Source organism: Alligator sinensis, unplaced genomic scaffold (genome assembly GCF_000455745.1).
Source record: "Alligator sinensis unplaced genomic scaffold, ASM45574v1 scaffold500_1, whole genome shotgun sequence".
In the NCBI taxonomy this organism is placed as follows: domain Eukaryota; kingdom Metazoa; phylum Chordata; order Crocodylia; family Alligatoridae; genus Alligator; species Alligator sinensis.
The window spans coordinates 15,890-38,605 of NW_005842740.1; the positions used below are offsets into that span (position 1 = coordinate 15,890).

The 22,716-nt window shown below is 41.5% G+C and overlaps 1 protein-coding gene across 1 annotated transcript in view; it reads left to right on the forward strand.

The window, feature by feature from the left end:
- Positions 1–22,716, forward strand: part of IQCE (IQ motif containing E) — a 41,143-nt gene that overhangs the window by 4,725 nt on the left and 13,702 nt on the right. Inside the window, exons 3-19 of the mRNA XM_014525064.2 lie at positions 180–227; positions 1,263–1,305; positions 2,542–2,682; positions 3,163–3,294; positions 4,047–4,117; positions 4,845–4,946; positions 5,511–5,558; positions 6,460–6,530; positions 6,900–6,972; positions 7,413–7,462; positions 12,027–12,190; positions 13,327–13,382; positions 13,733–13,941; positions 14,446–14,550; positions 15,453–15,555; positions 19,824–19,919; positions 21,107–21,130. Of these exons, the coding sequence (XP_014380550.2) occupies positions 180–227; positions 1,263–1,305; positions 2,542–2,682; positions 3,163–3,294; positions 4,047–4,117; positions 4,845–4,946; positions 5,511–5,558; positions 6,460–6,530; positions 6,900–6,972; positions 7,413–7,462; positions 12,027–12,190; positions 13,327–13,382; positions 13,733–13,941; positions 14,446–14,550; positions 15,453–15,555; positions 19,824–19,919; positions 21,107–21,130 (1,536 nt within the window). The remainder of the gene's footprint in view (positions 1–179; positions 228–1,262; positions 1,306–2,541; positions 2,683–3,162; positions 3,295–4,046; positions 4,118–4,844; positions 4,947–5,510; positions 5,559–6,459; positions 6,531–6,899; positions 6,973–7,412; positions 7,463–12,026; positions 12,191–13,326; positions 13,383–13,732; positions 13,942–14,445; positions 14,551–15,452; positions 15,556–19,823; positions 19,920–21,106; positions 21,131–22,716) is intronic.

The following is a 22,716-nucleotide window of genomic DNA, read 5'->3' on the forward strand; positions in this document are numbered from 1 at the left end:
CTTAGGGAATTAATCCTAATTACAAGTCTCCTTGCAAAGTGAGACTGGGAGAATGCCCAGCTGAATTTGCTGTAGTGACTATTTCAGCCAAGATTAGTGGGATATTATTTCGGTGGGTGTATATGTTAGCCAAATGGCTAGTAAGCGGTAAATGTTATGTTGTACATATCTACCCTCAGATAGAGGACAGTGTGTCTGCAGCAACCTGTGAATCAGACATAGAGATGGTAAGTTTTTTTTTTCCCCTTTTTTAACAATACGTCTTTTGTGGATGCATAAAAAAGATCTTTTTGGTTACCAGTCCCCTTGCACACAACACATCCTTGTTGAAGTGCCTGATTGCTAAAAGATTCTTTACAAGCAGAGCTAACTATATTGTACCAGCTCAGCAAAGATTGTTCTGACATGGGGGCCCTAGTCACTGTGACCATTATCTGGGCTGTCACAATTCTTATATTTGGTCAGAGATGGTTTGTAAAATCCGTTTCTCAGTACCATCCAGGTGTGAGGTTTAAGTAGTGTGTTGAGAATATTCTCAAGTAATTGAACAAGTAAATGCCCTTTCCTGCACTGGCAAGAAGCAGCACCCACCCCGGGCAAGAAGCAAGCTCTGGCAGGTGGTGCACCCCTGTGCCTGAGACACTATCACCTAGGAGCTCCCAGGCTGGGGGCTGCACATGGACCCCTCCCAGCTGGGAGATCCAGTCAGCCACCAGGGCTCCCAGCCACAGGGGCTCCTAGCCACACATTCAATTAACAGCATGATGGGAAGCAGCTACAAAGTTATTACACATATTTTGTAATTTCTTCCTCTTTTATCACGCCATTTATTGATTGAACATTTGGCCAGATGGCCACTGAAAGCATTGCTTAATTGGTTAATCATGCCTTGAAGTGTAACACAGCAAAACAGCTTTGGTTTTGTTGCATGTACTATTCTGGGGCAGCCACTTAATTTTGGTGGGTCGCTGTTTTGGTGTGTGATCACTCTGTTTCACTTACTACAGCTTGGTGTAGGTGCTATAATGATATTTGGACTTCAGTAAAAGTAGATCATTTGGGGTGGCTGAAGGGAATTTCTAGCTGTATGTGTTTTTGTGCCCTATAGTCCTCGCTCTCCACTCAAAAGAGTTAATATTGTTCCGTTAGACAACTTCTGGATCCCCATTAAAAGGACTTCTATCTCTGTTTTAAAGTTGGTGTTGAGTTGTTTAGGACTGTGAGCATTTAAATACAGGAAGCCTTTTTTGTTTTTCTTTCAGAAATTGAAAAAGAACATTTTTCACAAACCTCCAAAGTCACCAAGTGAGTGCAATCAAGTTCTTCTATATATAACCATTATATAGAATGTGATTTGGCATCTATGTTCCTTGGACAACAAACACCTGTGATATTCTGTGGTATTACTCACTGATATGAAGCCTTCCTATCTGCGAGTTATGTTCCATAACAGGGAGAAGTTTGACTTTTCTAATACTAAGATTGAAGTTTATAGTTTTCTTTACGTCCATGTCCTAGGAACAAATTGATGAACAGTCCTCCTTCAGCCCTTTTCCTTTGTGATAGCAGACAGTTTGCCAATTTAAATTTCTGTTTGCTTTTGATTTCCTTGGAGAGGTATTTTCTCCCTTGCAGATGTAATCCAAAGTCTTGGGATCTATTACTAAAGCAGTATACACAATCATCTAAGACATCTAGGCGTTTACAGTGTTTCTATACCATAGAGGTTTTTGGAATGGTTAAAGCACTGCCATTCCATTTTTAACGTGGCCCATTCTGTATTGTGCTTCTATCCTTAAGCAAATTACCCCTTGCAATCGGGAGATCTTTCATGTCTATAAGCTGCTGATACCACTTCCACTTTTTTTTAATATAAGTTCCATTCTCAGTGAACTGAGTAAACTTGTTCTTTATCTTCCCTTCCTGGGATTTCAATAAGATGTTCAAAGGACTTCATACATACCTGATGTTGAGCCTTTTTATAAGTATGATCTAATATCTCTAACAGTGACTTTTTCTTTCTTTACTTTGCTAGGTGTAGATCAAACGCATCCTTTCTTTTCATGCAAATGCACATGCATGCTCTTTTCATCTCTCCTGAAATGCCTATGATGGCATAAACAATTTACTTTACAAGCAGCAGTTTTTATTTGACCTGTTGTCTTTGTGGCATCACCTCTGATTATGCCTTTATTGTCATCACAAAAGTTGTGGCTGACTTGCCTATGTAGAAAGGTTCTCTTCTGTTGAGCCATGCAGTATCCTTCTTGCTGGCCATCTGTATTTCCATTGATAAACCATTTTAATGTTTGAATGTATATGCCTGTTTAGGCACCATGTCTTAGAGATGGATTTTATTTCTTGCATCTACGAGCAAAGGATTTTGGGTGTAATAAAGATTTTGTGATAATTAGGTTTATATTGGGACTTAATGTATCTGGGATTCTTGAAGCAACAGATATTTCAAAAGGAGAAAGTGCTGATATACTTGTTAAAGGAAGGGCAGGATGTTTTGCAACATTGAAGTCTTTTCTGTTTTAGAGTCTCCATACAGTTCCAGCACATGCCTATATTCTAAAAAGCCTGCACTTGGGAGATCATTGAAAGGAACAGGAAACATATTCTTTGAGAGCCCAGCAGCCAAGACATCGAGGCAGATTTGGCTAGGATCTCTGCAACAAGGTAGTATAGGAATTCCTTCCACATCTATAAACTATACTTTTCAATGTACAGTGTCACAGCTCTGGTGCAGAAGGGTACAGCTGCTGTTGAATCCAGTCAAAGTTAAGCCTGCTTATCCCAGAGCTGCATTTAGCCCATGGTTACATTTTATATTTAAATATTTGCTTCAGACCCTTTTTTGAATACTCAATATTTGCAGAAATTTCTGTTCATTGTTGAATATTGTTTAACCTTCAGACTCTGGGGAAACAAACATTTATCTTTGGGTAATGCCTGGTAAAAAAAACTTATTCTTCTGTGCTTGGGTAGAATTGAATTTGAGTTATCTAATTATTGAAAGTTTACATTTTTGGTTTACTCATTTCTGTTAGAGGTTATCAGAAGCAACCTGAGCCTTTTGTTGCATTTGTTCAGAGTTAGTTTAATGTATGGTTATCTCTGTTTCCCTCCCCATCTCTGCTACCCCTTCATTACTAACAGGTATGAACCAAACTCTGAAGTCAGACGTTGAGATGGGGCACATTCGGAATAAGCTCTCCAGTAGCACTCCGGAGTATCTGAAGGAAGCTTTAGGCATGAAGAAGCCCAAACACTCACGTTCTTCTAGCAATGGTGAGCACAGTCACTGTATAACAGAGCGAACTCTTGTTCATTTAGGGATCTTGCTGTAGTAATAGCATTGGTTACTGCAATTCCAGCTTAAAGGAAAAATCAAAGCAAATCAAAATGTGCTTTGCAGAGTGCTGGCTGAGAGCTGGCTGGTCACGTGATGTTAGCTCTCTCTATTCCTAGCTGCTAAATCAGATAATGTGTCTGCCTGCCTGAAATTCTGCATAAAACATTGACTTTCATTGTTACTTCTGTCTATAAAGTGTTTTGTGTGTTACACTTGCTATGTAAAAATCAATTGGGCTTTATGAGAAAAACAAAATTCAGGCACACGCCTACTTTGTATTCCTTAGAAGTAAATTGCAAACAAAAATTGCACTTCCCTCTGAAATTTTTGTACCTGCTTATTACATGTAACGCCCAGCATTGCTATAACTCAAAGAGACCGGAGAAGTGCTTTTTTCTTTCTTTTTCTTCTATTACATTTTGTGGACTTTGAGAGTACTTTACAAGTGACTGGTTAATTTTCTTGCTTTTGTGTGAACCTTTCAGACAGCTATGGGAGGAGGAGAAATATTTTTTTAAAGGAAAAATGTCCACAAACACTGGCATCTGCAACTTGTAGCATTGGTTCTGAAATTGACTGGATTTCCGGTTGATGCTTTTCAACTGTTATTTGGTACCTTTAAGACTGCATCTCTTTCAGATCTTCTTGTGTCAAGGGTTTTCCTAATTTTGCATGTCTCTTTCTGTAGGCTACATCCCTGGAACTCCTGACTACAAAGAGAAGGAAGATATGTATGATGAGATTATTGAACTGAAGAAGGTGTGTCCATCTGCTACTTGTGTAGTAAAAGTTCTATACCCTCTTTCATCTCTGTCTTGGTACCAGGTTAAAAGGATCTGTTGCCTGTACCCGGAAAAGCCACCAAGGCTCTCCACTTAAGTGATGTTAGGGTGAAAATGAAACCCTACTTGTTCAAGGAGATATCATTGGTCTTGAGGTCTTGAAGTATACAAGATATTTGCACAACAGAATGAGCCCTGAACAAATGCTGAGCAGAACACTGAAAAGGTTTATTTAAATTTGCTTCCTTTGCAACTTGTACTCCCATAGCTGTCCCCATCCCGGTTTTATTAAATCAGTCAATTAATCTGTTGGAACATGGAAGATGGTGTGGGGCTGGTTTTGACTCCCGGACAAAGCTACAAAAAGGTACCTGGTTAGAGAAAATATCAGTAAAGAAATACCGTGACTCAGAAAACTTGTGTACAATTGCCCTGCTGTTAAGTTCTGTTCTCTTTAATCCTTTCCTAACCCTGCAGTTTCCCCTCTCACTTGATCCTAATCTAATTCAATGGTCCCTTTCTTGCTTCTTTCTTGTCATTAAGTTTGGTGATCCTCACTTGTGTCTAGGAGTGACTTGTGGGTTTAACAAAAGCTCATTGTGCCTCTGACTTTTGCCTGTCTGCAGGTCTTGGGCAGAATTTAAGGAGGAACTTTAGACTTATTTTTTATTAGTTTATTTGCTTGCTTGCTTGTTCCATATTAGACAATCCAGGCTCAGAAAAGTGAAGGGGATCGGCTGAAAACAAAGCTCCGACGACTGGAGGAGGAGAATAGCAGGAAGGATCGACAGATTGAGCAGCTTTTGGTGAGTGCTGCAATCCTTTGGCAGGGAGGTGGCTGTCCCCTTTGTTTTTCTACTTGAAGTATCTCCATGGCAAGAAGGGTGATCTTAGGTTTGAAAGAGACAGATGATACTAGATCTTTTCTGTTCTACGCATTTGAGCGCATCATTCCTACTCAACTATGACCTGGAAAAGAAAAGTTCAGTTTCAGGACAACTTATGCAAGTCATTTTGTAGATGGATTTATTCAGGAGAAGAGGATTGCCATTTTGGATGTTAAAGCTAAGCTTCCCCTCAGGAAACGCACTTAATGCGCAATATCCCTGAAGGTGGGAGGGAGCCAAGGTGCATCTGCAGTAGCTGACAGATGTGGTCCTAATTGCTCAGCTATAGAACAAATAGGAATGCTGTATTGTAAGACTGGTGAGCCTGGATAAGCGAGAAGCCTTTGGTCACTATGGGCGGCATAGAAACTTCTTGGAGATATGTGAGAAAGTATTCCTGACCAGGAAGCTGAGACAAATATCTGCAGAAAGGAGGAAGAATATAACAAAGCAGCATGTTGATTTGTCTATCTTCTCATGTAGGGCTCTGACTTTGTCCGGACTCAGGCAGAGAAGAATGATACTGGATGGGTAATTGCTTCACCACCTTCAGCTTCAATCTTTCTCCTTTCAAAATGAACTCTAACAGATAGAAAAAACATAAAAAAGATAGGAAGAGAGAATGCAGCTTAATTAGGAAACTAGGTTACTGCCGTCATTGTTATTGTCAGATATCAGAACCATAACAAAGACCCAAGATTCACAGTAGCTTAAGAAACGCTTCCTTTTTCTCTAGGTGAATGTGTTTGCATCAGTATTTTTCCTGTTATTACAGCCCTAATTTTAGCAAGGTAAATGTATATTTATGTCCTCCATTTCTTTCCCATGACCCATAAAAGTGAAGGGATAGGATTTTAAGAGGTTATGTTTTTATTTAGTGATTTCATGTTTCTCTATGAAGAGTATATGTAAATGCAGTAAAAGCTTTGTTATCTGGCATCAGTGGGGTAAGGGGGGTGCAGGTTATATAAAAATTCCAGTTATCTGAGGGCAGGGGGGTTTTGGTCTAATGTGGAGTAGTGGGGTGGGGGCATGCAGAGTGGCGGCAGCGCAGCGTGGTGGGTGGTGGCAGCAGGGAGTTTTCCCCACTGTGTGCGAGCTTTCCCCCCCCCCAACCCCTGCATCCAGCCAGCCAGCCAGAAATTCTGATTAATAGAGTGTTTTGGTTACTTAAATGTCAGTTAACACAGCTTTTACCATACTCTTAATTTAGTTGCATTTAACACACTAATTAGGCATCTGATTTGTTTAGTTCTGTCTTTCTTGAAGGATAGCACTCTTGCTTGTAATTTGTTTTGTCATGATTCATATTCTACTGAGTATTTATGGCTACATAAAATTTATAAAGAGCAAATGGGATTATGGGGAAGTTAAAATTCTGACAGTGGCATTCTTCTAGGATTGATCAGATATGTCTTTTTCTTTTGCCTAGATAATCAGTGGATTAAAGCAGAAGATTCTCAAGCTGGAACAGCAGTGCAGAGAGAAAGATAACACTATCAAGTATGGCTTTGGAGGGGCAAGGGAATGTTTTTGACTTAGGCTTTACAATCCCTTCGCTTACTTTCTCCCATTTGAACTGAATTCTTCTATTCCTTGAAGAAGATGAATTCATAGATTCATAGATGTTAGGGTCGGAAGGGACCTCAATAGATCATCGAGTCCGACCCCCTGCATAAGCAGGAAAGAGCCCTGCATAGGCAGGAAAGAGGGCTGGGTCTAGATGACCCCAGCTAGATACTCATCTAACCTCCTCTTGAAGACCCCCACTATAACCACTATTAAACTTTTTACACCCATCCCATAAATGATTAGTAAACTCTGTACATTGCCAAGGTTGCAGTTTTTACTGCTATATTCCTCATTTTTCAGCAAATTACAGACAGATGTGAAGACTACAAATTTGGAAGAGATGAGGATTGCTATGGAGACTTACTATGAGGAGGTACGTTGGGCAAGGATGTGGTTGTTGTATAGGGGAAGAGAAACTCCATTGTAGAATCTTGGTAGAAACCTTGAGCAATTTTAGATTGGTTTCCTAGCATTTCCAAGCACCTGTCAGTACATGAACATCACATTTGAAAAAAACTTGGAACAGGCTCACTTGTGAAAGCCTTTCTGAAAAGGAAAAAATTCAGTTCTAATTAAACAAGACAAGTAATAAAATGAATATACAGCCATGAGCACATGGATTAATGCTAACAGGATCTTACCCTTGTTTTCTGCCAGGCTTCATTATCTGTGCTATTACCCAAGGATTTTGCTCTCATTTTGACCTACCAGATGCTGCTTACTACATTAGCAGCATGAGCTTCCGTACATCTAAATCCTTTCCATGCCAAGTGTATGTTTCTATTAATGAAATCTATTTTCCCTACTTTACAGATTCATCGTCTCCAAACCCTCCTTGCAAAATCAGAGGCTGTGCGGAAAAAGTATGTGTTTTTCTTTTGGGCACATGAACGTGCATATGGGTTTGGTACATAATTTGTGCACATACTGCCTGATGGCAAACAACTGTGTGTAAAATGCTGTATCTCATTGTTTCTGGAGTTGTTTTCCCCTGTGGTCTTCATTGATTTCACAGCGTGCTTGTCATGTTATCTCCACTCTGTGTATTATGGGCTGTTAATAAGCAAAATCAAAGCCATCTACCTCAGTTATAGTTTTAAATTCTCATTCTAAAATCAGAAACCCCCAGGCTGTGTCTACACACACAGACGTGAATGACTGGTGCCTCCTGCGATGGGGGGCACTGTGGCAGTGAGCAGGGACCACCCATGGTGTCATTGTCATCGAGTGGGGACCTCCTGCAGCCGCTAGCAGCAGCAGAGGGGGCGGGGTGGTAAGCGGTGAAGAAGTTGAACTGTGGGGAGAAGAAGAAAGGTTTTTCTTCTATGGGGAGAAGTGTTAAGAATTAATTGCTGTGCTTTTGATTGCTCTGATTTAGCACATTGTGTTTTCAATTACTTCTAACGTTGTCTCACTGTACAGTAAAATGTATTGCTTAGTTTGAAGAAAGCATTCTGTTGCCTTAACATCTCTTCACAAAGATACTGAGGCCTCATACAGACATTCAAGTCATTGCTCTCCCAGGAGCCATGAGTGTCCAGAAGTCGAAGCTTTTTATCCCAGAGTAAAAATGGCTGCTTCAGGAGAAAAATAACCTAGGAAGAACCCATGTTCAATCACTTCCAGGAGAGTTTCTCCTGGGAGTGCAAATGTCTGTACAGGTTGACAACACAGGCTGACCATGGGTAGTCTGGGTTAGCCAAGAACTGCTGCCATCTGTTGCCAGGCAGATTAAGTGAGTCTGTAGAGCATACTGAGATGTGTGCACAGGACCCCTCCTTGGTTGCAGTGTCAGCACTGCAAGCTCTTGCCTCTTCAGAGCCTCAGCATTTGCATGTCTGTACATGTAGCTCTAGGTAAGCTTCTCTAGCAGGAGAACAAACCTGGGAAAATTCTCCCAGATCATTTGAGTGCATAGGCGATGCACTGAGATTGGCTGCCACTGCTGGCTTCTGCAGGTGGTCGCCGCTCGCACCCGCCCCCCGCCTCACCGCGAACATGGCCAGCAGCATCTGCGGGCGGTCCCCATTCTGATACCAATGTTACTAATGAAATTGTTAGATACTTGGTATTATTCATAGCTGAGGCCATTATTCTCTTTCCAAAGGAAAGTGCATTTGAATGAAAATTAATTCATTGGTTAACTGTGTACTTAAGACTGAATAGCGGTAGCACCTGAGAGATGTTGTAGTAGTAGAATAGAAAGGTGTCTCATGGGCCAGTGTACTAATCTTGACCCTGATGAAGAGAGGTAAAGATGGGTGTATGATGGGGAAAATTTCATAGCTGAGGTTAAAAAAAAAATCAATGCAACAAGTAAAAAAAAATTAATATCTATATAAAGTCCCACTTCCCATATGAGCATTTGGAGAATAACTCACAATAAATGCTATGGCATTATGCCTAGGCATTGGCCTGGATCAAAACTCTAGTGCTAAGCAAAATCCAGATTCAGAGCCAAACTGAATTTGAACTGATTTGGAAATCTCAAATCCAGATCCAAACTCTGCAGCTCACTAATTACAGTAAATCTAAATACCAACATAGTAAACCTGTCCACTGAACTAAGAATTAGCAGAACAGACAGAATTAATACTTGGAAAAAAAGAAGAAAGAAATAATAGGTCCAGTAGGGATATGATAAAGACTTGCATCTTCAGTGGGAATAGGATTGGGCCTTTTAGAAACCAGTTTTGTGGAGAGTTTAAGAATAAGACTTGGTAGTAAGATACATCATGAGGAAGTCGCAGCCCACCATTGAAGAGAGATGGGATCAGTGTCTTCTTCAGTCCCGAGGCTGTCAAACAGAGGCCTCCTTTCATCAATGTTCAGAAGTCCCGACTGAATAGAATCAAGGGCACAAGCAGATTTGCTCTGACCGTTTCCAGTAGACAGCATCCAGTAGCTTCATTGCAATGCAGAAGGAGGAGCAGAGCACAATCAGTTTTGTTATTTAGCAAGACCCTAACTGCCTTGCCCACGGTAACCAAAGAATCATGTGCTTTCAGTTGCTGCAAAGATGCAGTCTTTGTGATAGAGTGGGTTAATGAATAAATGTACCGTTTATCTTTCACTTGGCCTGGAGTCAAATTTAAGACATACGCAAAATGGGTATCATCACATCAGCTTAGATCTCTTCAGATGTTTTTCACATCATGTAGCTATGACATAATTTGCTACAACTGCAAGTTTTAGAAGTCTAATACCAGGGTTATAATAGTAACAGGACGGTGGGGAATGTTACAGGTCATGCCTGAGGTTACCAGGCTCTGCCAGGGAAGCTTACATAATGCTTGCTTCCACCTGACCGATTATAAATAATGGTTAAACCCCTGTTATTAAAAAAAAAAAAATACAAGAAAAAATCACGATAGCCAATTTAGCTGGTAGGTAGAGTTGCAATAGGTTCTGGAAGCACCTGTGTTTCAAGGAAGAGACATAACTCTAAATTCAAATTTGTCCAGATAATATCCCAGGAGATTATAGAAATGAAGATAAAGATTCAGAGGTAGGACAGAATGATGGAAACTTCCTTAAAGAAATTTGCAAAAGGTCTTTTTAGTAAAAGGAAGGCAAGGAGTTCAAGTCACCTGAGGTGGTTTTCTGAGTATCAGTGTAAGACTATTTAAATTTAATATATATCATGAAAGCAAATAACATATAAGTAAAGTTACAGTAAGAGGGCAAACTCACTAGTGCAGCCACTCAGAAGGCGGTGGCAGAGTTCTTCTATGATAAGAAAGACTAACTTTCAAAGCTGATATCACACCCACTCACAATGTGCCTGTGCTTCCTAGAATCTGCTTTAAATGCAACAAATCATTGGAATCCCTGGCATAGTTGTTTAAACCAATGGAAATTTACTAGAATTATTTTGGGGGTCATTCTGTATGTTCCTTGTGTTCCCCTGTTATGAATTAAAAACTGAAATATAGTTTATTACTTTTAGAAAAATATTTTCTTTAAAAAAAGAAATATTTTTATTTCTCCTGGGTCCGGCACTCAGTGAGTTAACAACAGACTCGCCTTTACTGCTGAAAGCCATCACAGTTGATGTAGGTTACAGGTGAAAATTAATCATTAGGTCTCTTCCTGTACTCATTTGTTCTGGCTCCAAAAGACAATGGTCAGGGCAGTCTCTCTTGATTGCACAATTGTCAGTCTTTCCTCAAGAGGCCAAAAACCGGAATAGCAAATGCTGCTGAAGGTCAGAGCTGTAGCGTACTGAAAGAGCTGTGTGAGAGAGTTTCTTATATGATGCATGTCAGCATTAGTCCTGACTCAGATTAGTGCTGTTAGTCCTGTCTTTTCTGAATTATAAATGCTCCTGCATTTTCGATGTGGGTGGAATATAAAAATGAATATTTCAGCCTACCCTTGAGCTGCAGGCCTAGCAGGACTAAGCCATTTTATTTGCTGTGTTTTTGTTTCTTCAAAAATTAACTCTCTCTAGTAACAGAGGGTTCAGTGTCTAAAGCTGGGAAGCCTCCAGGTCCTCAGTCTGGCCTGTTCTTCAGATCTGCCTCTCGATTTTATTTTACTTTGGGAGCAACCGTTCCTGTCATTCCTCATTTTCTATCTGAGACAATCCTTTAAATATCCCTTCATAGTGGTGGGGTTTTTGGTTCGGTTAGGTTTTGTGTTTGGTTTTTTTTGGTTGATTTGTTTTTTCCTTAACAGGTTTCCAGGTGTGGAGTGGGCCTAGGTTTTCATTCTGAGTATCCCATAGCAAAGACTGTCTTCCCTTCTCTCTAGTAGGCCTCCATTGTGTTGGGATGTGTAGTTTCTGCACAAGTTATTTTACGGTTCTGCTGTTATGCATCACATAAAGACCATAGAGAGTTTCTTACTGCTTCTAAGCACTGTTTGCCTGGGCTGGTTGCTGTTCAGTTGGGTCTTGCCCATACCAGTGCAAAGCAGCTGTTCCATGTGATTGAGTGCTGACAAACAAATTTTACAACCTCTAAAGAGCTAAAATTAATTTTTCCCTCTTTTCCATTAGAAAAATTAAAAACAAGGCAAAGTGGCAGCAATACAATCTAGTTTTGGAGGCTTTAAATACATGATAGGCTCTTCTGTTTCCTGGAGTTACCAGTACCATCTGCATTCTCCAAGTCTGGTTCAATTTTAGAGGTGCTTCACAAATTCACATCTTTTAAAGCAAAAAAACTTGAAAAACTTGAGTGAAAAACTTGTCTGGGGTTTTCCTTGAAAGAGAAAAGAACTTCATGTAGCTGTGAAGGCTGTAATAACATAGCTGAAAATTATATTTTATTTGTAATGACTGGTTTCTTGTTTCTCATCCACCCTTCTGTTTGTTAATTCCAGCTTGTTTATGGGCATGTGGGCACTGTCCAAGTTATGGTTCTGCTTCATTGTGCTGTGTTGGATCTGAACCCCTGCTGTTGTCTCCTGTTCCAAATACAGGTCCCCTCCAGAGGGCAAAGAGACCCAGAAACGGCTGAAAATGCTTAATGCTGCTGTCCTCAGATTAACTAAGAACATCACAGAGCTGCAGGAAGAGAACAGAAGCCTGAAAGCAGATCTAGGGCAAACACGGAGCAGCTCCCCTGCTTGCAGGAAAAGGAAAAGTATGTGCCAAAAAGCCTGGGGGCTAGGGAGTTAAACTTTTGATATGTATAACACAAATGGGAGAAAGCAGGGTTCAGAAAGACTGCATGGCAGTATGGATAAAGCTGCTGGAGGCACTGCAGAGGTGTTCTTGAAAATGGGCAATGAGTAGTCCTTTATCCCAAAAGCTTAATTCTGATTTTGTTATGGGCTGAATTACCTTTTAATTTTGTGTCTGTCGACTAGGAGTTGCTGGCAAAAGGCAAAGTTTGCAATCTCATCTAACCACAAGAATGCATTTTGTAGCTAGCAACATAACTGTTGTATTGAGAGACTGTTCACTGAATTCAGTTCTGAAAAAGCAAATGCATGTGTCATCTCCCTGTGTTATGACCGCCCCATGCATTCCTACCTGGGCCATTTCCCCCTTCTCTTCTACCCTGTCGCCTTGTTGTGCATTTTCTCTCTCATCTTGCTTGTATTCTCATCTTGGACATGTTTTGCCAACTCTCTTTGGAGTTCCTTTGTTCTTCTTCTTCCCATTCCTTTGTGGGTTTCTTCTTATACTTGCTGTTCTCTGAAGGGACAGAGGAACACCCCTACATTGACCTTGTGAATCAGGGAATGAATAGGCAGGAGCTTGACACTATGGGTTGAAGCTCTAAAGGAATTTCCTTTGAGCCTGGGCTGTGACTTGTGCTGGTGGTGGACCCAGTCAAATGTGGGTTTCTTCCATAGAGTCACTCCAGCTCCCTCCCTATCACTGAGTTGTGGCAGGCAGCTGTGGGTCACATCCCCTTGTTAATTCAGAGAGAGAAAAGGGTCCTGAGGGCAGAATCTTGTCTGCCAGCCATGTGCTTGTGGTTTTCTTATTCAAAGAGTCTGGAGGAACAAAACATCCACAGTAAAGCTTTGTTTTCCATCTTTCACATATATATATTGGACTGATATGAATGGTATAATCTGAATTCTGAAGTGCTTTGTGTAAGATGCTAGACATCTTAAGGTCCTTCTGTCTTTCAAGGCAGCCTTTCAAAGGCGGGTTTTCAGTCTTGTACTTGATGGGCCTTCTGGATGGACAGGGGCTTCCTTTCTTTCTAAGGATTTCTATCACGCCAATCCAGTTTCCTGTTTAAAACCTTGTTCCCTTCTGTAGATTACAATGAGTGGAGCAGACAGAGGCTGGTGAGACGGATTTCAGAACTGGAAAAAGTGAGTGTCAGGCACCATATGGCCATCTTATCACTGCTAGAACAGAAAATATAAGGTCACTGATCTCTGTGCTTATAGTGCCTTATCCTTCCAGGCAGCAGCTTGGCCCACTCTGGTTCACACATGTTAACATCTGCACTTTTCCTCTCTTGCTGTAATGCATTTCATTTGTATAGGTACAGTTTTAAGATTAATCTCCTTTTGATCCTGCTTTTCCTTCCTTGCTCCTAGCTTGGGACATAGCTTCAACTGATGTAAATTGGTATAGCTCAGTTGAAATCACACCAGATAAATCTCCCCTGTGTCACAGGAGCAGAACACATATCCAGTTGTTTTTTCTGAACTTCTAGAAAGTGGATGAGCTGGAGAACATGTCATTGTTGTCATTGGAAAATGGCACGTCACCGTTATCTGCTCTGCCACCTTCAGCTTCTGTACAGCTGGATCAGCCAGCTTCTCAGGAACCTGACTACCTTAAAGAGTGTGAGCGACTCCGAGTGCTGGTAAAGCAACTTAAGGGTGACAGAAGCACACTTCAGAGTCTGCTGGCCAGTAAAGAGTAAGTCCAGCTAATAAGCATAGTCTCTGCACTTGTGAAATATTTTACACCAGATTGTGAGAGGATTTCCCAATTTCAAATAAAACTGGAAAATTAGAAGCTTTTTTCCAGAGCAGTCTTTTAAAATTAACTTGTCATAATAACTTGTAAAATGCCTCCATAAGCAAAAGGAAGATTTGATCCTCAAAAATAGAAACTTCATATTTCTAAAAAAATGTTCAAACTCGCGATATTTCATCATGACTTTTATTCATCTTTGAACCTTTTTCAGTTTTGCTGTAAGTTCTTCCCATAGCATTCAAGAGGTCCTTTCTCATCTTAAAGCCATTGTTTGTTAAAAGGTCAAATGTATATTTATTTAAAATAAGTAATTACTACAGTTTTAAACAAAAAAGATAATATTTAGTGATATCAATTTTTAAATAGTAAACGATTCCTGTATCTTGCAGAAATATACATTTTGTATATTTGCTTGGGTGCTTAGATTTTCCAATATCCATACAGTTCAGAGGTGAAGCTGTTACAGCAAGCAAAGATTGAAATGGAGCAAGAACTACAAAACCTGCAAGAGAAGGGGAGAGAGAAGAATGAAAAAGAAGAGGCTTTAAGGTATCTTAACAGAGCTATCTTGCTCATTCTGAAAGAAACTGATAAGGTTTGGTATGATACCATTCGCATACTCCACAGTTCAGGATCCAGCAGGAAGTCACACAGGACTCAGGAAGCAGGAGTAAATGAGGTGTCTGGACAGAACTGTTTTGCCTAAATGATGATGATCTTGGAATAGGCTACTGGGGAAGGTATCTTGATATGGAGTGTCAATAAGGGTCTCTGTCTGAGGGAAATGAAAGACAAAGGAATGTGGTGGAAAAGCACAAGAGCTGGTTTAAAATAATCCATAAAAGTTGATGTATTGGGCTGGATGACTTTTCTGTTCTTAATGTTTCTTATGAAAAGCGAGGCTCTAGACTAGGGGTTGTTAGCGTTTTTGGGCAGTGCCAAAAACACCCACAACCTTGATGTATAAGATGTTGGCATGCCAGGGGTGGATGGCGGGGGAGCCGCGAGGGACCCGATCCTTCTTGTGGCAGTACAACTTCAGCCTCTTCGCCACCATCTGCCCCGAGGTGCGCATGCCAAGCAAAATGCTTTTGTGTGCCACACACTGGCACCCATCCTGAGGGTTGCGTAACCTTACCCTTCCATGCAGACTCCCGTAGAATCAGCAGAGGCAAAAAAATGGGATCTTGTTCCAGCTATCAGAAACTAGTGGCAAGTCAAAGTAAATCACAGACATTTGCTGCTATCTTTTTATGTATAGGTCAGTGAGTTGTATCCAGAGGCATTATTAATACTGTTAAAATATCATTGACACTTGTGACTTCGGGCTCTTGCTGATTTTAACCTACTACTGTTACTCTTTGAGCACCTGTTCCATATCTCACTATGAGAACATGCATGGGACAACAGATAATTTCTCTCTACAAGTAACTCTGTTCTCCCAAATGTAGGGAAGAAATCCAGAGACTTACAGAACAAGTGAGAGAACTGGAGTCAAAACCTGAGCAAGACAGGAGACAAATGGGAGATGAGCCCATAGAAACTCTAAACAAGGTACAATCTTGTGTTCTGTAGTACCTAAAAAGGTCTTCTGGTGTTAATATGTGCTTCCATGATGTTGTGAGAGTTGTGCAATACTTGTATGCAGCGAAAAGATCCATTATATGAAGTTAAAAAGCTGGAGTGAAGGAATTTGCCAGTAACTGAAATTACTGGTGGTTCTGATCACCTTGTACTAGAAAATATGCCTCACAATTAATACATATAGCAGCATATATGAAAAATTGTTTCCTACTCAACAGGAGAATGACGATTTTTGATATAATGACATTGTGAGAGGTCAGTTTTTAGACTATATTGTACACTGAATGTTGGATGATTTCTTGAATTCCAAGTAACTTTAGCTTTAAAACCCCCCCAGAGACTGCAATTTTGACCAGTATCTGTCCACTGCTTGAAAATACAGGCCTTGGGCTTCTAGATTGATCCATAGATTCATAAATTGTAAGGCCAGAAGGGACCTCGGAAGATCATCGGGTCCAGCCCCCTGCACCAAGCAGGAAAGATAACTGCGGGGGAGGGGGTTAGGTGACCCCAGCAAGGTGACTGTCTAGTCTCCTCTTGAAGATTTCCAGGGTAGGTGATTGCACTACTTCTGGAGGGAGCTTATTCCACAGTCTGGACACCCTGACTGTGAAGATTTTCCTAAAGTTGACCCGGAATTGATCTTTCAGGAGTTCGTGGCTGTTACTCCTGGTTTTCCCCTCGGGTGCCCTGGTGAACAGTTGCTCACCAAGCCCTTGATGTACTCCCTTAGTGTAGTGGTAAGCTGCTCCCAGGTCCCCTTTCAGCCTTCTTTTCCTCAGGCTGAAGAGTCCCAGATCCCTCACCCTTTCCTTGTATGGCTTGCCTTTTAAGGCTCTGATAATATGGGTGGCTCTTCTTTGGACTCTCTCAAGCTTGTCCACATCCTTGTTAAAGTGTGGTGCCCAGAACTGGACACAGTACTCCACTTGTGGTCTCACCAGTGCTGAGTACAGCAGAAGAATCACCTCCTTGGCTTTGCTGGAGATGCATCAATTGATGCACGCCAGAATATTATTTGCTACAGCATCGCACTGCCAGCTCATATTCATACTGTGGTCTGTTATTACCCCCAGGTCATTTTCATTCGTGGTGCTAGCCAGTTTGGTGCGGCTAAGCCTGTAGGTGTGTAGGGGGTTGCTCATCCCGAGGTGGAGCACTTTACATTTCTCGACATTGAACTTCATCAGGTTCCGATCCACCCAATTTGCCAGGCTGTCTAGGTCCACCTGTATCTGTAACCTATCTTCAATCATGACCATGCTCCCCCATAACTTCCCTCTTCCAGTCCTCAGGGACTTCTCCAAAGTGCCACGAGTTGTGGAACAGTTTCATCGGGTTCTGAAATGACTTCGGCCAGCTTCTTCAGCACTCTTGGATGAAGATCGTCCGGTTCTGCTGACTTGTATACATCTAATTTTTTTAAGTGGTCATACACCAATTCTGTAGCAATAGTAGGAAGGCGATTATTCCTACTGTGCTCATACTCTGCTCTACCTGGCATGGTTTTTCCCTTGGTTCAGTGAAAGACCAAGGCGAAGTAGTCATTCAGGAGTTCAGCTTTCTCCTGGGTACCAGTAACCAGCTCTCCTGAGTTGTTGAGCAATGGCCCCACACTCCCATTTGTTTTCCTCCTGTTCCCTATGTACCTAAAGATGGACTTCTTGTTGTCCTTGATTACTGTTGCTAATCTAAGTTCAGTTGCTGCTTTAGTCTCTCGTATCTGTTCCCTACAAATGTGAGCCGCCATGGAATAGTCCTTCTTGGGGCCCGCCTCAAACTTCCATTGTTTATAAGCCTCTTCCTTCTTTCTTAAGAGGACCGTGATTTCCCTGTTTAGCCAAAAGGGCTTCCCAGCCCTTCGGTTACCTTTTCTCCACATGGGAATGGACTTCTTTTGTGTTTCAGGGATCATGTCCTTAAGGAACGACCGCTGTTTGTGCACACCTTTCACCTTCGGTCCTTGGTCCCGCAGCACTTGCCCTACTAGTGACCTAAGCTTGTTGAAATTTGCATTTTTGAAGTCCAAGACTTCAATCCTGCTATCCAATTTGTCTGTCTTACGTTGGACAGTGAACACGATGGTTTCGTGGTCGCTGTTGCCCAGACTTCCCTCTATATTTAAGTCGGTCACAAGGTCGTGTCCTTTGGCCAGGACCACATCTAGCAGAGTGTCACCTCTGATTGGCCCATGCACCTCCTGAGTCAGGAAGAGCTCCTCAGCACAGGTCAGGAAGGATCGTGACCGATCCAACTTGGCTGAGTATTCCTCCCAGAAGATGTCTGGATAATTAAAATCACCCATGATGACCATGTCACTTGCAGCATTCCTTCTAAGCTGCGCGGCGTGCATGGCTGCGCAAGCGCCCCTGGCAGTGTGGCATGAACACTCCTGCACAGCCGTGCATGCCACACAGCTTAGAGGGAACGCTGGTCACGTGCATGTGCAGCCTCGGTCAATTCTCAGGTGAACTCCAGATTGAGTCCCTCCCCCTGGTTTGGTGGTCTGTAGTATACGCCTATAGTTAGGTCTCTCTCGCCATGCCCCCCTTGCAACTTGACCCAGAGGGTTTCAAGTTGTCTATTTTTTGGAGCTGATGTTGGCCTCCAAGGAGGTGTACTGCTCTTTCACATAGGAATTATTATTGTTTTTAATAATCCCTGTGTTCCTAATTTTAATAATTACATTGTAGTTTTGGATAAAATGTGATCCAACTGTCAACTTACATGTATATAACTCTTTTTTTTTTTTAAGAATATAAATAGGCCTTTTGAAAAGGGCTCTTCTCAGGTCTCACATAAAATAAATATTTTTTGTCCATGTAAAATGTATGGTAGGAGAGCGAATTAGATCGGATTTTCAGTTTTCCACTTACAGTTTGTTGGTGGGAGTGAGGTAAAGAAATTGATTTTGTGACTACACTGTTGGATTTTCGCAACCATTCTGACTGCAGTAAATATTGACAGGCTGTGTTTAATTATTTCTAAACTGAAGGGGGTGGTCCTTCCCAATAAAAGCCATGGGTTATAATAGTGTCTGCTTTCTCTTTTGCTGTATAATTGCATTGCTTGCTATTTGGCAAGGGGTTTAATGTCTATGTAGTAGGTTTATGTGAACTGCAACACTGGGTCTTTATTGAGTTTTTTTAAATGGAACTAGCATGGCCAAGTTAAGGGAGTCTGCAAATAAGTAAATTTGGTGGGCATAGTTGAACATGACTAATAATGGTTGACTAATCTCTCTTGGGCAGCTTCTATGAAAATGTACAGGCAGGCTGTCTGGTCTAGGCGTTTTGCCTGGTAGTAGATTTTTAATAGCTTCTTGGATTACTTCCCTTGTGAGGTCTTTCTCCAATGTTTGTGCCTCAGCCAAGGATTGTGTTCCTAAGTTTACAGCCAGAAAGAAATCTTTCAATATTTTCACAGTATATAGTTGCATGCAATAGATATAAAAATTAAGGCTGAATTTATCTAGAAAATGAAAGAGTTCATATGCTATGGACCCAACTGGGTTATTTTGCCTGAGACAGTGTACATAATTCTACTTTAAGAACAGGAGGTAGTAACCAGGATAGAGACTGTTGGCTTTTGTCCTTACTTGTCCTTTGTTTCCAATTAGCTTATTTGTTTGTGGCAGAGAAACAGGATTGTGATCATGTGCACAGGGCTCCTTTTCTGTCAGTGTCGCATGATGGCCAGCTTATCAGTAAGCTTAAACAAATTAATGTGGGACCAATTCTGCAAGCCTTTACACTTGGAAGATTCCCAGTGGAAATTAATGTGAGTTTTACCTGTGAAAGGGCAGTGAAATCTGGCCTCTTGACATTAATTCTTAGTCTATAGTATTGCAATATGTCACTTTTCAATATGAAGGTAGTCAACACTATGGGATTGGTTGCCTTAGAAATACGTAGAATAATAGATCTTTGGAGATTTAAATTAAAAGCTTTCTAATTCCACATTCACTTCACAATTAATACAGATTGAGGAGTGTTCTGAAAATTGCCCGTATGATGCACTGAATACATTAAGGATAGATATATTTCAGAATTCAGATTTTCTTCTCCATTCCCCAGCTCCTACCTGCAAAGTAGTGGTTGTCTTTGTTGGCTTCTCTTTATCAGGTTACTTGTGACCGATTTTTATAACCTGTCCAAAAAAAATCATATATCAGTGACTGCATATATCAGCAGTCCCACCTAACTTGTACACTAAATGTAAGTGTTTCACCCTTGCAGCCTTCATCTGCCTCCTTTCTTGTGGATAAAGACAGCCAGAGAAAAGAGCAATCAGCCAAACTCATCCAGAGACAGTGGAAGATGTACAGAAAGAAGGTGAAAGTTGCCTAACTGGACAGAGGAATTCCTTATATCCTCCTACCTCACCCTTGTTTTGGGGTATAGAGTAACCTACTGATGAGCTCTGATTTCAGCTTATATTAAATGTCTTCCCCTTAGCCCCCATCCCTTCCCTCTCCAGGGTCACTCTTATCTGGAACCTTTGCTGGCTTTCTCGTAGAAAATATACATTTTGCTGGGAGCACGCATGGCTTAATTGAATAAAGGGTTGAAGATGCATGCATCTGCCAAGGCTAATATAGAGCGGTGCCAAGTACAAGAATGTAGTTATTTAAAAATCTACATCGACTTTTAAATAAAAATTTACATACAACGCATGCCTTTTTTCAAAAAACAGTTGGAGTGTGCATTATATATGAGGAAATACGGTAACTACAGTTCCTGCCACTTAAGCAGTCCACAGGGAGCTGAGTAGTGAGCTGGCTTGGCTCCCTAGCTGCTGCTACTCAGTTACTTACTACAAAGAAGATTTTTTTTCTTCATTATACCTTTCAAAAACAAGGTGCATGTCTTATTCCAAGGCATGTTGCATATGTGAAAATATGATATTTATATACATGACTTGGATACAAGTACCTTAGAGGGTGAGAAAAGGGAAAGAAGTAGAGTTAAGATGTCCTTCACATGGCAGAACCACAGGTGGCATAAAACAATGTTGGGACTCTTTTCCATGACAGAGCATTTCTGAAAGCAGTAAATGGTATGTCCACACCAGGTTCATGCCAGACAATACCATAGGTATGTGATGTTTGTAACACAGTATGGTTGACAGATTTGACTTTGTCACACTTAAATCATCATAGCAGCTCTTTAAGCAACTCTGGATATTCCTTGGTCTAAATTTAACCCAGCTTGTGCAGAAGAACAACATAAAATAATACCTTTGTTTTTATGAGCAAACAAAATACACACTGCATCTCTAGGTGTGTCATATCTAAGATAACATATAGAGAAATATAATAATCTCTGTCCAACTAAACAAAAAACCAGCACCAAAAAAGACAACTGCCACTTCCAGAAAACTGTTCCTGAGCTTTTTAAATTGTTGGGTTGTTTTTTTAGTGCCTATATTTAAAAAAAGAAGAGAGACTTTTTGTAGATATCTTTTATTTAAGAAATGTCACAAATACTTGTGATTGTAATTAGATGTTTTCCCTTTTCAGAAAGAAGAAATTGCCTTGGATGAGGTGAGTTTATTGTTATTTTATTTTTGTTATAAAATCAGGCTTAATTTGTATTGAAATAGAACCAAGTGTTTTGCATTTTTTAGGGACATTTTATTAGGAGAGAGAATTTTCTAGCTAAAATAGTAAAGATTGCTATAGCATGAATTAGGGTTATGTAATGATTTACATTCTGGAATCCTATTTTTAGTTAATAACTTTATTAAACTTTCATCTTTTGGTCTCAAATTTTCTATATTTTTTCCTTTGCTGTAAGGTTAATGTTTTCAGAAAATTGGTATGAAATAGAGGCTTATCCCATGGTAGGAAAATAAAATAATTCTTAAAGTCTTCCTATAAAGAGCTGTGCCTGAAGAAAGAACAAAAACAGATAGAAACTCAAAATGGAAACGGTCCTTGTTAAGAAGTGTATTTGCGTCTTCCAATGAAACTACGACCAGACTTTACATTTAAAGTACAATTAATATGTTGACAGAGCAATAAGTAGGGACCTACCAAAATCGTGATTTCACAGAAATCACAAATCTGGCATTGCCCACAAAATCTGGACAGGGGGGAGAAGAAAACTTACTGAAAATAAAATTCTGGCTCCCCAGAGGGAGCCAGCAATTCTCCAGGTGCTGCAGCCTGTCTGCACAGCCCACTAGGCAGGGAGAGAAGGGCTGCCTGCATGAAGGGCAGCCCAAGGTGGCTACCATCCCTGCCCCATGCTGCTGATTGGCTGAGAGGACTGCCCGTCACATGGCCTCATCCCTCCAACAATTGGCGATGAGGGGAAAGGCCACATAACAGACAGCTTCACAGCCAATCAGCAGCAAGGGGTGAGTCCACCTGAGCCCCTCAGTTAATCAGAGCCAAGGGAGGGCCCTGCCATGACCAGCCTGTGAAATATAGTGATTGGCCTTGGGATCTCCCTGTGAAATTGGCTGGCCAGCTCTTCAAGTTAGGTAGACCCCTAGTGTCATGGTCCAAGTAGGCACTGTGAATATGGCTCTGCCTCATGGTCGGGGTCCCCCAACTTTCCTGCCACGACTTTATGATAAAGAAGGAGGGGGTTCAGTGGTGTTTTCTTCCCCTCTTGTCCTAGAGATGGAGTACTTATGGGTGCACTGCGGTGTTTCTTAGGGCTCTGCCTCCCCTACACCCTGTCCACTCGGCAACTGCTTGGGTACTCAGGTCTTTGCCCCGACCAGGCGTCAACCCCTTGACTGTGGGGTCCAGTGTTGCCACTAATAATCCGGGCTGCCATCCGGATGCAGATTACACCTGGAGCTTCAATCCCTCGCCTCAGGGATCTGAGCCTCAGGTGCCAGGCGTCCTCCCCGAGAGGAACACCACTTTGGATTTTTTTAATGTTGAGGGACTGGGAACTGCCCGTCCCCAGTCTGGTGCCAGCCACTGCTCCCGGTCCTCTGCTGCGGGGCAGTGCCTCCAGAGCTGCTGTTGCCGGCGCATGAAGCCTCCGTCTGGCCAGCACGCTCCAAGCCGGGTTCCTCCCCACTGTCAGCTTCCGGTGGGATTTTAAATTCCCTGAAGTGGGCGCTCCAGCTGCCGTAATCAGCTGGCTGCTGCCCCGCCCGGGCAGCAGC